The 16,180-nt window shown below is 44.4% G+C and overlaps 3 protein-coding genes across 4 annotated transcripts in view; 2 read left to right on the forward strand and 1 right to left on the reverse strand.

The window, feature by feature from the left end:
- LOC134222442 (ovochymase-2-like) overlaps positions 1–12,281 on the reverse strand; it is a 70,217-nt gene extending 57,936 nt beyond the window's left edge. For both annotated transcript variants that reach the window (XM_062701598.1, XM_062701593.1), the window contains exons 1-2: positions 12,078–12,281; positions 10,800–12,003 (exon numbers count right to left, since the gene is read on the reverse strand). In XM_062701598.1, coding sequence (XP_062557582.1) covers positions 10,800–12,003; positions 12,078–12,240 — 1,367 coding nt within the window. In that variant the 5' untranslated portion in view covers positions 12,241–12,281. The remainder of the gene's footprint in view (positions 1–10,799; positions 12,004–12,077) is intronic.
- LOC134212888 (uncharacterized) lies at positions 1,671–9,657 on the forward strand. Its single transcript, XM_062691169.1, has 4 exons — positions 1,671–2,198; positions 2,258–3,346; positions 4,826–7,480; positions 7,826–9,657. The coding sequence occupies exons 2-4, from the start codon at positions 2,404–2,406 to the stop codon at positions 9,655–9,657; spliced, it is 5,430 nt and encodes a 1,809-aa protein (XP_062547153.1). The 5' UTR covers positions 1,671–2,198; positions 2,258–2,403.
- Positions 12,282–12,962: 681 nt separating the features above from the next.
- On the forward strand, positions 12,963–14,812 carry LOC134208153 (serine protease Hayan-like). The gene is made up of 4 exons (XM_062684221.1): positions 12,963–13,302; positions 13,360–13,889; positions 13,966–14,155; positions 14,218–14,812. The coding sequence occupies exons 1-4, from the start codon at positions 13,248–13,250 to the stop codon at positions 14,235–14,237; spliced, it is 795 nt and encodes a 264-aa protein (XP_062540205.1). The 5' UTR covers positions 12,963–13,247; the 3' UTR covers positions 14,238–14,812.
- The last annotated feature ends 1,368 nt before the right edge of the window (positions 14,813–16,180 follow it).

Raw genomic sequence — 16,180 nt, forward strand, 5'->3', positions numbered from 1 at the left:
TATAGCAATTTCAATTTGGGGTCAATTTGACCACAGAGCACAGACAACGTAAGTTTTTTGAAAAAAGTACACTGTAGCGCATATTTTCAAGATTTTTGAAGTGAATTTGCACCTAGGAGACAGATCTCGGCGAGTTTTACCAAACTACCAAAAATTAGGAGAATCGGTCATATTGACCCCAGAGCACAGACAAAAGGTTAAAGCACCAGTCTAGCGTACTGTAGGGTCATGGGTTCGAGTCCCATCGAAGGGAAAGTGGTTACCTCCAATACATTTTCCAAATCAATATCTTCCGCATAACGTACATATTCACAAATGAGTTTTCATAACATTGTAAAAAAAAGTGGTGATATTTTGTTGCCGGAAAACTCATGAGGCAAAACGCCTTCCAGCTGGCGGCTCCTAGGGAACAAAGTACCACGCGTCGGTGAATCAGCATTCTAGTATGGATAGTCCGTGGAGACGCGAGTACTTTGTAGGTTATTGCCACTAGGGCGTTTTGCCTCGCCAAAATGTTAGATGTTTCTTCAAAATGTGGAAATTTTCGGTTTTTCCGACCTTCCCATGCACTATTTTGAAACTTTCTTCGCCTATCCTACATAATTTTAGATCTAGTTTTGTTACGGACATATTAATGACGGTAAATATGAGGGATACCACAAAAGGCGTTTTGCATCGGGGGGGCGTTTTGGGGCCTCTTCCCTTAATGATGCTTCCAGGTGTTATAGATAATGTTAAACGACAACTTTGACATCAAGATTCTCCTTATCATAGATTTATCCTGATAAAGTTTGTAGTCGGAATAGGCTCTCAAAATAGTGATGGATACATTGTTAATATTTGCGAAGATACTATGATTTTTGTTCAGATTTTGTAACATAAATGTAATTTTGATGGTTCACTATTTTTGGTTTCAACTCTTTCAAAACATGAACGCATTTAGGCTTGTGATTTCGCTTCCACGGCGTTGAAGTCACTTTGATGTTTGATGTTTTATGATTGCATGTTGCTATACGTTAAAATACTAAGTTATTAAGATAATCTAAGTTTTTACGATATCTGAATGGCCCCATGAGTATTTTTCATTCATAAATGACCCTCCCAGGGGAAACGATAGGTAGATATTTTAAAAACTGCTCAGTAGCATATAAGCATAAAAGCATATGGAGACGCATGGTACATTTCTGCGATGATTCTTATTGTGACACTTTATGAAAATTTCATTACATCCGTTTTATTGAATGTGTAAGCATTTGTCTTCTTCTTATTATTATTGGCATTGTATCTCACACTGGAACATTTTTGCATTCGTATATCATGAGGCCAACACGATCATACTTTTATGCCCAGGGAAGTTGAGACAATTTCCAAACCGAAAATTGCCTAGACTGGAACCGGGAATCGAACCCAGCCAGTCTCCGCATGGTCTTGCTTTATAGCCGTGTATCTTACTGCTAGGGTAAGGAGGGCCCCTGATTTCTTGAGTACTATCGATATAAAGTACCTTGAATACTATCGACATATATTGGTGATCCTAAAAAACATTCCTTGAAGACTACTCAAATATTTTAATAACTCTTTATTGTAATTTTTTGGAAAGTCAATATCAGTTAAGAACCATCCTGTTGAAAACCACCATTCTTCCAACACTGCTAATGGTAGTGCAGATTCCGGACGCTCCCCTGCACCTGTCATCGCGAAGGAACGTCAACGAGAAGAAAGGGAAGAATGAAGGAAAACAATCCGAATTCGTTAACGAGCAGTGTCTGTGTCGGCCAAATTGGTAGTACTCCGTTTATGTACCTCAGGGCAGTTAATTCTGTTGAATCCAGTCGACACCCTTCAGTGTCAAGTTCTCCAGATCCTATAATTATCCCTTAAACCCGAAATCTGTCCACTGAAGTTCCGTTACAAGCCGTTTGAGGCAGGAATACGCTTAGGCTCCATTCTGGGTTAAATTCCGACACGTGAGTTAGCTAATTTGTTAATCTAAATTGAAAATTCCTATTAAAACTATCTAAAACTTATTCTATTATAAAACCTAAATAGATGCTAGCTAAAACTTATTTCTAAAATTGAATTCCTAAATTTGTTCCTAAAATTAATAATAAAACACACCCATTTGTTAGGTTAATAACAAGACAAATAAGAAGCGTTTTGAGTCGAGGTTTCGTCAATTGGGTAGTGAAACATTGAATGTAAGTACTAGATGTATATGCATATTATCACTGAAGTAATTATTAATAATAAATTACAGCTTTAAGCTGCTTCTGTTGAACTGCTAAACAGAAGTGTTTTCCACCGCCCCGAAACCGTCCGATTCTCAACAAACTTAAAGATTCAATTGAGTGAATCTTATACTGCGTAGTAAGCAGTGAAAAGTTCCGTGAAGTAAGCGGTATCATGGAGTCTGCTCGAACTTGCGGCAAATGCCACACCAGTGGCTTGGTGCGCGAGATGGTAGGATGTGACATGTGTGATGTCTGGCTTCACAACGACTGTGCTGGTATTGCAGCGGAGAATGCGGATCCCAACAAAAGCTGGCGCTGCGAGCAGTGCTTACACGATGAAGCGACGGAAGTAGCAAGCAACGGTACCCAGAAAACATCGAGGACATCAAGCAGCATACGGGCGCAACGAGCAGAGCTAGCCCTAAAGATGCTTGAGGAAGAACAAGCGCTGATGTTAAAAAACCGCGAAAAAGAGGACGAACTTCGCCGAAAAGAGGAAGAAGTCCAAATGAAGAGGGCAGAGGAGGACGCTAAGCTATTGAGGCAGAAGCATGAGTTGTTACAGTCTCTGGAGGATGGAAATGGGAGTACTAGAAGCGGCAGTAACGCAGGCCGAAAGAAGGTGCAGTCGTGGCTCGGAGCGAATCATGGTGGTATAGTACCGTTAGCTGAGCAGCCACAGCCATCTGGAGGCACAGTTCAATCGACCATGGATCCAACGGTAACAACAGCAAGTCTTCCGACGTCGGAGTTGCAGTCTGGTGTCGACGTTCTTCACAACAGCATTGCGGCGGGCATCTCCAAAGTTCCTAAATCGACATCCACGCCACACAAAACCATAAGTACACCTTTAGTTACCCCTCATACATCAGTCCCTCTGACAAACGTGCCACAGTATTCGGTCAAAGATTCCTCGTATGTGAAGTGGGGCGGGTATTACCCTGGGGCAAATATCCTTCAATCGTCCGCCATTCCGACGATTTTCGAAGCTCCTTTGAGTTCCATTAATATTGCTAAAAATGTTCCCTCTGTGCGAAACACTACACAAACGGTTCCGTTTTCTATTGAGAGCCGTACTAGTCAGTTTACACCACCTCATCCTACCAGTATTCAATGTACATCTGCATCTGGGTGTGGAAGTATGTCTTTCGGACCAATAATATCAGTCAATCCTTCCGGGTCGCGGTGTGTATTAGCCCCATCGCTGGGTTGTCGGCCTAGTGTAGTGTCAACAAATTCATTACCGAATTCGGGTGTGCCTTGCCCTAGTCTGTGGAATCGTCATCAGCCTGTGTCACTAGGAGCTGATGTATCGGTGCCAGTATCATCAACAGCAGTGTATGGACAAGTCCAGGTTAGCCCACGTATAGATGGTAGTTCGAATCCAGTAAATGCAGCATCATATGTGAATTGTTCGGCTCCGCAGCAAATCGGTGCACATTTTCCAGTTCATTTTACAACTCAACAGCGGCGTGCGGATACACAGACGTGGAGAACCTCGCCAGATTACAACGTTGTCTGAAAGGGCATGCACTCGAATCCGTGAGAAGTCGTTTGTTGTTACCCCAGTCGGTGTCGCACGTGATGGAGACACTACGGATGCTATACGGAAGACCGGAAATCTTGGGGGCAGCAGGGACAGCAGGAACAGCATGATGTCCAAGGGCTTGACGACCCCTCCCCAGCTGTCTGCGAGTCAGGGAGAACTGCCTAGGGCGTGGTGGGATTTAGCAGTGGGCTCTGCTAAAATCCCTCCCAAAAAACCACAAGTGCCCGTAAGCGGACTCTATCAAAGCGACTGTGTGCCGCTTCAAACGCACCAGCCCAGGGAGGGAGTGCCAACTGGCATGTGGAGTGTCCCTACTTCGGTAGGGTAGTGCGTGAGCTGCTTCGGCAGGGAGTGAGTGATCTGTTTGTGCTGAGGCAGGAGTGTCATAGCGAGTCGCCGCCGCTATGGCCACCTCGAAGCGCAGCAGAAGTCTGAGTATGGACTGCACATGCTAAGGTAAGAGTGTCGTAGCGTAGTATCGTTGATTAGTCCCCACATACCGCTATCGACACCTCGAGGCATGGCAGTGGAGTGTTAGAATAAGTTGTGGAGTGTACCTACTTCGGTAGGGTAGCGCGTGAGCTGCTTCGGCAGGGAGTGAGTGATCTGGTTGTGCTGAGGCAGGAGCGAGCACCCAAGTCAGTCTCGCGTGGGACGAGTGCCTGTGTGAGCGATAATGAGTGAGTACGCTTAGTACTGCCGTCCCCCCAGAAGTAGTACTGCGAAGTAGTTCCTGGGGGAAACGATGGTGGAGCCCAAGGGAGTTTAGTCGGTATTACCGGTATGGTCGAGTCCGACACTCCAGTACACTTCCGTGTGGTAGTTTGGCAACTACAATGCACGTGTACTGGGTTAGTGTGTAAATGCATTCTCCCTTGTAAAAAAAAAAAAAAAAAAAAAAAAAAAAGACCGGAAATCTTGATCCACTCCTTGTTACAGAAGTTGCGAGCTGTTTCTTCACCGAAAGCTGATAACTTGCAGTCAATCATTACCTATGGGATGGCTGTGCGTAACCTTGTCGACCATATGTACGTGGCAAATCTAGCGGAGCACTTGTGTAATCCAATGTTAGTGCACGAACTAGTAGAGAAGCTTCCGCCACAAATGCGAATGCAGTGGTCCTGGTACAAGCGCTCAATTCCGGTTGTCAACCTGGCGACATTCGGGGACTTCATGTCAGAGTTGGTGAAGACAGCGTCAGATGTGACAATCCCTTCAGATTCTTTGATACATCAGTCAAAGCCTGCCAACACAGTACGAGAGAAGCAGAAAATGTACGTCCACATGGAGAGAGATGGAGGTAAATCACCTGCAGCGGTGGCAAGCAAACTTAATCCGGCGAAGGAACTGGAACCTACGAAGAGATTATGCGCTTATTGTTCAGATGACAGTCATGAAGTAGCACGATGCCCTCAGTTCAAGGCATTAGACCTCGATGGCAGGTGGAAGGCGATTCGTTCAAAGGGACTTTGTAGAACGTGTTTGATTCCACATCGAAAGTGGCCTTGTCGTTCGGGCAAGGAGTGTGGATTGGACGGTTGTCGTTTCCGCCACCACATGTTACTACATTCACGGTCAGCGATGGAATCAGGCAATAGTCAGTCCACCGAAAAAGTCACTCGCCAGAATCATCATTCTGTGACGAAATCTTCTCTGTTTCGCTTTCTACCCGTGACGCTCGAAGGAAACGGTAAGAAGATAGAGACGTTTGCCTTCCTGGATGATGGATGTGAGTCTACACTGATGGAAGCTGGACTTGCAGAGGAGTTGGACATTTCCGGCCCCGAGGAATCTCTCTGGCTGTCATGGACCGGAAATATTTCTCGAGAGGAGAAAGGTTCCCAACGGATCTCGGTGGCCATCTCGGGAACCGGACTTAAGAGTCAATATCAGCTGAGCAACGTGCGTACGGTGCAGAAATTGATGTTACAGAGCCAATCATTCCAGTTTTCCGAGCTACAAAAACTCTATCCTCATCTAAGAGGCCTTCCGTTGCGAAGCTACGCTGACGCAGTGCCGAGAATTATCATCGGCATCGAACACGCACAATTGCTCGCTACCCTGAAGATGCGAGAAGGCAGAGCAAATGAACCAATTGCAGCGAAGACGCGACTGGGATGGTGCGTGTACGGTAAACAGGCCAACGATACCAGTGCTGTTACGCGGCTACACGTTCACTCGGAGAAGATCGGAAACCGGGAGCTGCACGAGCTTATGAAGCAATACTTTAACATTGAAGAAACTGCAATAGCTATACCCCTAGAGTCAGAGGATGACAAGCGAGCTCGTAAAATTCTGGAGACAACAACCCGTAGGGTTAACGGCCGTTTCGAAACCGGGCTTCTCTGGAAATACAATAAGCCGTCTTTCCCAAACAGTTATCCACTGGCTGTGCGCAGGATGCAGTCGTTGGAACGGCAGCTCGCCAAAGAACCAGGACTTCGAGAACGAGTAAATGAGCAGATAGCCGATTACGAGTTGAAAGGGTACGCGCACCGAATAACCCCAGAAGAAGCTGAATCGGCAAATCCGGATCGTGTGTGGTATCTTCCGCTCGGCATAGTGAGGAACCCGAAGAAGCCGGAGAAGGTTCGGCTGATTTGGGATGCAGCAGCGCGAGTGAACGGTGTCTCGTTGAACGACATGTTAATAAAAGGACCAGATATGTTGACGTCCCTATTCGCGGTCTTACTGCGCTTCCGTCAGAGACCAGTTGCTGTGTGTGGAGACATCCGAGAAATGTTCCACCAAGTTCGGATTATCCAACAGGACAGACAGTCACAGCGGTTCGTTTATCGGGAACAGCTAGATCAGGAACCTCAGATCTTCGTCATGGATGTAGCGACGTTTGGCGCGACTTGCTCACCGTGCTCTGCACAATACATCAAGAACAGGAATGCAAAGGACTTTGCATCACAGTTCCCGAGAGCTGCTTCAGCGATCGTCAACGCCCACTACGTTGACGATTATTTAGACAGCGTAGATACGGTTGATGAAGCGGTGCAACTGGTACAAGAAGTGAAATATGTACACGCGCAAGGAGGATTCGATATCAGAAACTTTTTGTCAAACTCCTCCGAGGTTCTGCGACGTTTGAACCAGACCGAGAACGTACAGGACAAATCGATGAACTTGGACAAGATTGCAGACACCGAGCGTATCCTAGGGATGATATGGAGACCTGCTGCGGACGTGTTCACCTTCGATAGCATTATAAAGGATGACCTCGCAAAGCTACTAGTGGAAGGACACACGCCAACGAAACGTCAAGTCTTAAGGCTTGTTATGTCGCTGTTCGACCCAAATGGATTCATCGCACATTTTACAGTACACGGCAAGATTCTTATGCAACACATTTGGAGATCTGGTACGGATTGGGATGAAAAGATTGTAACAGGCTTGCATGAACTATGGAAGGATTGGACGCAGCTCTTGAGGCGATTGGGTGAAGTTGAAGTTCCTCGTTGTTTCTTCGGTGCGACAAGTAGTAAGCTGCACAGCGGATTGCAACTCCATGTGTTTGTCGATGCAAGCGAATTGGCGTACGCCTGTGTTGTGTATCTTAGGATCCGCCAAGAAGGAAATGTGCGATGTGTGCTCGTTGCGGCAAAGACGAAGGTGGCCCCACTAAAGCCGCTCTCCATCCCTCGCTTAGAACTGCAGGCCGGCCTGATAGGCTGCCGACTGATGGAGAATGTCTGTACAGCATTGCAGTTGACAATAGAGAAGCGATTTGTCTGGACGGATTCAAGAACATCACTGTCGTGGATTAGATCGGATAGCCGACGCTATCACCCCTTCGTGAGCTTCCGTGTCGGCGAGATTCTGAATATTCCCAAGCAACCAGAAATTCGGATAAGAAGGGCTATTTTGGCTTAATCAGCTCTCATTTTAAGTAATTTTTTGTATGTAACGGAACTTTAAGTGAACTTTAAAGTTCCGTTAAGGATGCTTGGAACTTGATGTGAACCATAGTGAACCAATTAGTTCGGTTAAGAGTAAATTTAAGTAAAATCTGAACTTCTGGTTGTTTGGGTTTCCACAGTAGACGAGTGGTATTACATCCCGTCAAAACAGAACGTAGCTGACGATGCAACAAAGTGGGGAATTGGACCCAGTTTCAACCCGAACAGCCGCTGGTACACAGGTCCTAATTTTCTTTCCTTGTCGGAAAACGAATGGCCCGAGCAACCAGCTAAGCAGTCGACAAAAGAAGAGGAAGTACGAGTCGTATTTCAGCACCATCGAAAAATGCCGCAACCTTTGATTGACGGGAACAGATTTTCGAACTGGAATCGTGTGTTACGAGCGACCGCATACGTGTTACGAGCAGCGAAGATTTTTGGAAAGAGGGGCTACCCTGGGCCGCTTAGCCGAGACGAGCTGCAACAGGCGGAGACCATGTTGTGGCGGCAAGTACAGTGTGAAACATTCCCCGATGAGTACCGTACGTTGGAGTTCAACAAAAGTAACCCAAAGGAGCAGCCAAAGCGAATTGAGAAGTGTAGTCCGCTGTATAAGCAGTCTCCGTATATGGACGATGATGGCGTTGTGAGAATGAGGAGCAGGATTGAAGCAACAAAATACCCTATTATATTACCGAAAGACAACAAGCTAACCGCGCTGCTCGTCGATAGTTATCACCGTCGCTTTAAGCATCAGAACCGTGAAACGGTGTTCAACGAGATTCGTCAGCAGTTTCGTATTCCGAAGTTGCGCTCCCTGATACAACGTGTCGCCAAAAACTGTCAGCACTGCAAGGTTCAAAAGGCTGTACCTAAACCACCGATGATGGCGCCGCTTCCGAAGGTTCGATTGACGCCCCACATTCGAGCGTTTAGCTACACCGGCATAGACTACTTCGGTCCAATCCTTGTGAAGCAGGGGCGCAGTCTGGCAAAGCGGTGGGTAGCACTGTTTACGTGTCTCACTACCCGGGCGGTACATCTGGAGATAGTCCACAGTCTTTCCATGCAGTCCTGTGTGATGGCAATTCGCAGATTTTGTGCACGCAGAGGATCTCCATCTGACTTCTACTCCGACAATGGAACCTGTTTCCGAGGAGCTAACAACCTGTTGACGGAGCAGCTAAAAACCATTCATGAAGGTTGTGCAGTGACGTTCACCAATGCGAGGACGAGCTGGCATTTCAATCCCCCATCTGCCCCCCATATGGGCGGTTGTTGGGAGCGCATGGTGCGTTCGGTAAAGGCCGCGATGGGAGACATTGCACAACATGCTCATCATCCAAACGACGAGGTCCTGGAAACTGTGGTGCTGGAAGCGGAGGCGATCGTCAACTCACGACCACTGACGTACGTTCCACTGGACGATGCCGAACAAGAAGCGTTAACCCCGAACCATTTTCTGCTATACGGCACGAGTGGTATACTACAACCGAAGAGTCCACTGGTGTGTGATGGAGCTATATTGCGTGACAGTTGGAGGTTGTCGCAGTATCTAGCGGACGTGTTTTGGAGACGTTGGGTCCGCGAGTATCTCCCAACAATATCAAGACGGACGAAGTGGTTCGAGCCCGTGAAACCCATGGAGCCCGGAGATGTGGTTGTTGTTGTCGACGAAAACAAGCGGAACGGATGGCAGCGAGCTCGTGTCATAGAAATCTCAAAAGGAAAGGACGGCCAAGTCCGAAGTGCAGTGGTAAAAACCGCAGGAGGGATACTAAAACGACCAGTGGTGAAGTTAGCTGTACTGGATGTCCGCGATGACCAGAATCAAGGAACCCCGGATCTACACGGGAGGGGGGATGTTGAAAACCACCATTCTTCCAACACTGCTAATGGTAGTGCAGATTCCGGACGCTCCCCTGCACCTGTCATCGCGAAGGAACGTCAACGAGAAGAAAGGGAAGAATGAAGGAAAACAATCCGAATTCGTTAACGAGCAGTGTCTGTGTCGGCCAAATTGGTAGTACTCCGTTTATGTACCTCAGGGCAGTTAATTCTGTTGAATCCAGTCGACACCCTTCAGTGTCAAGTTCTCCAGATCCTATAATTATCCCTTAAACCCGAAATCTGTCCACTGAAGTTCCGTAAGCTTTGAGGCAGGAATACGCTTAGGCTCCATTCTGGGTTAAATTCCGACACGTGAGTTAGCTAATTTGTTAATCTAAATTGAAAATCCCTATTAAAACTATTTAAAACTTATTCTACTATAAAACCTAAATAGATGCTAGCTAAAACTTATTTCTAAAATTGAATTCCTAAATTTGTTCCTAAAATTAATAATAAAACACACCCATTTGTTAGGTTAATAACAAGACAAATAAGAAGCGTTTTGAGTCGAGGTTTCGTCAATTGGGTAGTGAAACATTGAATGTAAGTACTAGATGTATATGCATATTATCACTGAAGTAATTATTAATAATAAATTACAGCTTTAAGCTGCTTCTGTTGAACTGCTAAACAGAAGTGTTTTCAACCGCCCCGAAACCATCCGATTCTCAACACATCCAATGAATCGGTTGAGATTCCTTTTATCCTTATTATCTTTATCTTTGGGGTTTTGGGTTTTTTAAAGTGATTTTTATAAAGGTTTTATCGAAAAAAAATGGGTTTGTTAATTGTCGTAACTTTTTTTTACCGGTGTACATATACGCCCACGTTATAAGCTGCCATAAGATGGGGCAAACCCATTTGAAGCAAAACATATTTTAAAACAAAAAACCCCAAGTCAATTCAGAGCGCACACTGAGATACACGGGTTATTCCAGTTCAGTCATATTCTCCTATTTATGTCTTGGCAAACTTAAGAGTTACGTATTTAATATCTGAGGCTTTACTGGCTATCACTGAAAATATGCATATGAGGTAAGAATATACGTCAAGATACGAATAAACAATCAAATTAGATTTAAATGGGATAGAATAAAATTAAAAAAAAAAACAAAAATAAAACTTAAGAGTTACGTATTTAATTCCTAAGGCTTTACTGGCTCTGGCTCTATTTTGACTCCCATACATTTTGCGAATATTAATATAAAATAAATATGTACTCACTTGACATCCGTGGCCAGTTTAACCAGTGCTATATCGTTCTCCAGGTATCCCTGTTGATAGTTAGGATGCTTGATGAACTTCTCTATCCGAATGATTTGCGCCTCCGGATGATCTTTGTGAAAATCCAAGTCCCCAACCTTAACATGAGTCGGTGATGAATTGAACACAAATTTGTCACAGTGTGCCACCGTAAGCACGTAATCCTCGTTTATCAACACACCACCACAGTTCCACTGAATCTTGCTTCCACGCGGGTACCCCAGATAGACACGATGCTTTACCATTATTTCAATATCCATGTAGCTCTTCTCAGGTTCAATAAACACGTGATCACCTACGCGATTCGTCACCATCGACTCATCAGCTTCTCTATCTCGAATGTACCGAGCAGCACATGTTTCCGCTGCGAAAGATTCACCAGTTTCCGTTTCGATCCACGATATGTAGGAAGAGACCCTGGTGTACACGGAAGGGGCTGCTGTACCGCAGAATACTCCAAACGAGGTGATTCCCACCACGTATGGCGTCGTCCGATGGTTGGACATGAGCTTGATCTGAAGTGGCCCGCCGGAATCGCCCAGACAAGTATCCATTTTATTGTCACGAGCGCACACCTGTTCATCCACTATTCCTAATCGAAGCTTCCGAATGTTGGAGTTGTGAAAGTTTCGACACTCCGCGTTCGAGATTGGAGACAGTTTTACTTTCAGTAGGACCGGAGTTTTGTCGCCCGCATAGGATGTTTGACCGAATCCAACGGCTTCGAGGCGTGGAAAATCAACTTCCGGTTGATTCCAGAGACAAGCCGGCGTCACAACATCATTGATCGTAACCGACCCTACCAAAGTGATAATAGCAATGTCGAAGTAATAGGATGAAAATTTATGTTGTGGGTGTCGCTGGAAGGTTTCGATTCTGTACTGTTGCGCAAACTCATTTTTGGGATCATCGAGAGTGAGGTTAATGTGGATCACACCCAAACGGACAACGTCCGGTGCAACTCCATCGCGGCTGGCACAGTGGGCACCGGTGAGCACGTGTCGAGCGGTGATCAGCGATCCTCCACAGCTGAAGTCAATGGCGCCATCCGACCCTGTCCAACCGATGGCAGCCATGTGAGCAAACTCACCCAACCGCACGGGAACCCCAAAGATCGGGTAGATGAGATTGTAGTCACCATATTTGTGGTACCGGAGATGGCAATCTGAGAACGGATTAGAACACTTACTTACATGCCATAGGGGTAATTAAAGACGACAATCAAATAATAATGCGTACCATTCAAACTCTGGCGCACGTTGGGCAGCAACGCCTTATTAACGTCGGTGGGAAACACATTCTCTGCTGGCTGCAATCGACAGAGCGCGCGATCGATTACCAGGACGCAAATGATCAGCGCGATAATGGGACTTCCACCGCAGTGCACTTTACAGGAGGGCATCGTAAGTAGAACTGCTTGTTGTCAGACAAATTTCTTTAGATTCTACCTACCGACTGTTACTATAAAAGTCGCACATGTGAGAGCGCAAAAGAACACACAGAGAGAACCAGTTTTGCTGGAATCTGACTCATCTTCAACCAATCACTGCGTTTGGTAACGCCCCGCCTCTGTCCCTTGTCACAGAGCCAAGGGTAGGGTGATGCGAAAAATTGAAATTTGGAAATGCTGTCAATAATAATCCAGTGATCAGAGCCATATCAACACCAATAGTAAACCAAGTAATGCAGATGGTCAACTCGCTCTCAATTTTTAATGAACTGTTTCAATTATAACAAGCCACGAAAACAAGTTTATCGCAACCTGATAAAAGTGCCCTTACCGATGAGCTATAATAAAATGCTTTGTTTCTGCTCAATTCTCATGGGAGACCATGATTTTTTCGCGCAGCTGTATTGAACAAGTTAAAAGGCATCCTCAGCAAAGGTGCCCCTTGCAATTGAAGCTTTTTAAAGGAATTCATCGTGGAGTATATTCCCCCAAATCACTTCATTATCGTCACAGCTTGCTTAAAACCGATCGAGTCATTTCATGACAGCTTTGATTCACTTCTCTGGTGCACCCTAACCAACGGGTAGTAATTCGCCCATTTCCGTGAGTCGCTTCAATTAAGATACAATTATCTCGGCTCATTGATAGGCCTGGTCGGGATGCGAGCCTCTCTGTCTATAAAGCAAAAACCCCTCCGACTCGTTATTCCGGCGTTAGTCGCTCGCTTTGTTTATCGTGAGGCAGAAAACCGGCCCCGCTCCGTAAGACAGGTAGACCAAGATCCGTTCTTACGTCTTTCTGTACGGCACATTCTTTGATGACACTCTTCCACTGAGCGTTTTGTTTATGTTATTGAACCGTCAAAGAAGCTGCGTGGCTTCGCCTTAAAGATCGTTGATAATTGCCTGCGCGTGGTAGTTTATCGATAACCGTCGCGCGATCAACACACTTACCTCGGCATGGCTCTAATTCGGAGTTTCGGTTTTGTTTGGATTTTCCTAATGATCCAGTCCGGTAAGTTACTTCCATTTCGGAGAGAGTTGTTTTTACTAGTGTTGTAATCTAATGCAGGGCAGGGCCAGAGTTTCGAATCGTATGAAACCTCACACGTGGCTTTGATTGGTTGGACTCAGCCCAGTGGCACCATCAAGTTTGATTGCGCGGGATCGTACCTGGGGAAAAACATCATCTTGACCGGAGCACGCTGTCTGAAACGCGATGGTGCTCTTGCTGATGTTGTTCGGCTGGGAACGGCGATGGGATCGCCAATGGATTTTCACGTGGAAAACGTGACCATCCATTACCGGTACCAGGCTGAATACTACTATCATAATATGGCGATCATTATCTTGAAAGAAGATCCTCAGAACGTGTCTGCCAAATTCAAACCCGCTTGCATATACTCAAGACCCCCTCCGATTCCGGAAGGCAGGGTTCACTTGATGGGTAGAGATTCGACAGGGTCATACCTCAAGACGGAGCTGGATTTGGTCGATTCGGACAAGTGTCACGAATACTACAGTCCCACAAAAAAACTGAAGTACGGCGCATTATTAGTATGCTGTATGTGCGCTCGGAACGCTGAAGTCGCCAAGTGCGCAGTGAGTACATACTTGATTAAACGAGTGTAAAATTCAAGTGGTTGTTGATGATGATGCAATTTGACTTTTTTTTTAGACTGAGCTCGGTTCCCCGATGCAGATCATCCTGGAGCGGAATGGAAAACGGGTTCCATTCTTGGTCGGGCAGAAAACGATCGGTCAGTCGTGCGGTTCGAAAGTGCCAGGCATTTATACCCGACTGAGCTCGGATGGGCATCTTCCCTGGATTGTCACGTTAGCTCGAATGGACTTCTACGATCATGACGGTGGGTGTTACTTTTGCATAGTTTGAATGTAATTTACATTTATTCGCTATTTATCATTTCAGCCTGCTTCGAAAAATATTAAATGATCGATTAATCATCGTCAAGACACCTATTTTTCTATTTTACATCAATGATCTATTAAAATTAATTTATTGTAATTTTCATCGTACTATTAAATGATTAACCTGGTGGAGGTTTGTGATTATAATTGTTGCGCGACTCTAGATCAGACATTTTGTATAATTTCATAACTTTTCTAGACAATTATTTAGTAGGTAGTAGCCATATAATGAAGGAAAACGTTCCATTGTTGCCTCTAATTATAATCTCCAATCAAATCATATTGGTTTTGAAATGTTGCTTCAGTTATGTTGGGTTAAATTTTATTTACGTCCAGATTTAATCATATAAAATCATTGTAACTTATTATGCAACGTATGGACTGAGGTAATTTTTTTATACTTTTATTAGAAAAAAAAGTCGAACCAAATAATTATAGGTTAATTGTTTTTATTGTTGTTTTAAATAACTGACACTGTTGCAATTGTGTTATAATCTTGTTTTACCTTTGTACTAGGGTTTATCCCCAACAATCCGTGTCTGTACAATACAAGAGAGGCAATATTACCACTATTTGAGTACGGTTTTATAACTACATATTTTGGTCTTTTTTTTATTCTTGAGGCAGTTTTCATAGATCACAATTCCCTTCGTGTACTATCCTTATCTCACCGACCGTGTCGGGCTTCGGTGTTTCTTTCACGCAGAGGGGAAGTACGGGTCTGCAGTAATGTGCAGGTACTTTCGAAAGCATCCGTGAGATGCTCAAGGAATTGGGTCAGATGGAAGTTGATCTCACCACTCCTCTCATTTTCCTACGATTAAAGCATTCATTGATCTCCTTCGACATGGGGACTGAACAACTTCCATATTCAAGCCATGTATATAACGTAATAAGACAGCGAGAAAAGCGCCTTCTCAGACAACCAAATAAAAAAAATTGTGGGCTCTTTGATTAATGTTGCATGAAAGGCACCCATGAAAGGAATTATTTGTTCTTGGTTTTAAATTTTTGTTTTTTTTTAATTATTTTAATGGATATATGGAAAGAACAATGAATGATCGATAAATTAATCATATTTCCTTTATTCACCCAGTAGTAGGTGGTAATATACACAATAATAAAGCAGATATTGCACACTTCCATGCAGTGTCACGGAACAAATATTTTTTGAGATTTTTGTAGCATGCCATTCATTCTTCGCGTTTCCTTAGAGAATGAGAGGGGCAAATATGTAAACATCGCGTGACATCTCTCCTTAATATTGAGAAATTACAGTACCGCCAACAGGGGTGTCATTGGGCCAAAATGTGGTATGTTCTAAGTAAATGTTACAAAACTCTAGTAGATAACATTGGAATCAAGTGTTTATTAGTTTGGAACAAGCTTGAATAATAAATTTACCACTGTGTGGTGAAAAAATAATAAATAAGGGAAATTCTTCAATGTTATATGTTGTTCAAAATTGGCCCATTCTCACCCCTCACAGGGGGTGACATTGGGCCAAATGAAATAAAGTTCAACGGTGACGATGCCTAGATTCAATCGTTCATTGTAAATAATTGCCTACATTACGGCTTTTACCAACTATGTATGGAAAACCGACCAAAGGCTTGGCCCAATCTCACCCCTTTTTAGCGTGCATTGCTCGTTGCTACGAAAAACCAGAACCGCTACATAAAATATCCATAAAATTCGATAAAACAACAACAGATTATCGTAACATGATAACCAAGTATCCATCGATCTAAAAACTAGTTATGTAATAGATTTGTGGGGCATTACTGACACTATTTTAATACGGGTTCATTCGATCAATAGTTTTACATTCAAATTCCAAGCATTATGGTACGAGCACAATTAGTTCTTAGTGATTTCCTAGACGTGAATTTTAATATAATTTCTAACCGTTTGAAGTTTTCATCAAAATTGTAACAGTTTCTGAGATATTAGGTGTGGAAACA

Source organism: Armigeres subalbatus, chromosome 1 (genome assembly GCF_024139115.2).
Source record: "Armigeres subalbatus isolate Guangzhou_Male chromosome 1, GZ_Asu_2, whole genome shotgun sequence".
Lineage (NCBI taxonomy): Eukaryota > Metazoa > Arthropoda > Insecta > Diptera > Culicidae > Armigeres > Armigeres subalbatus.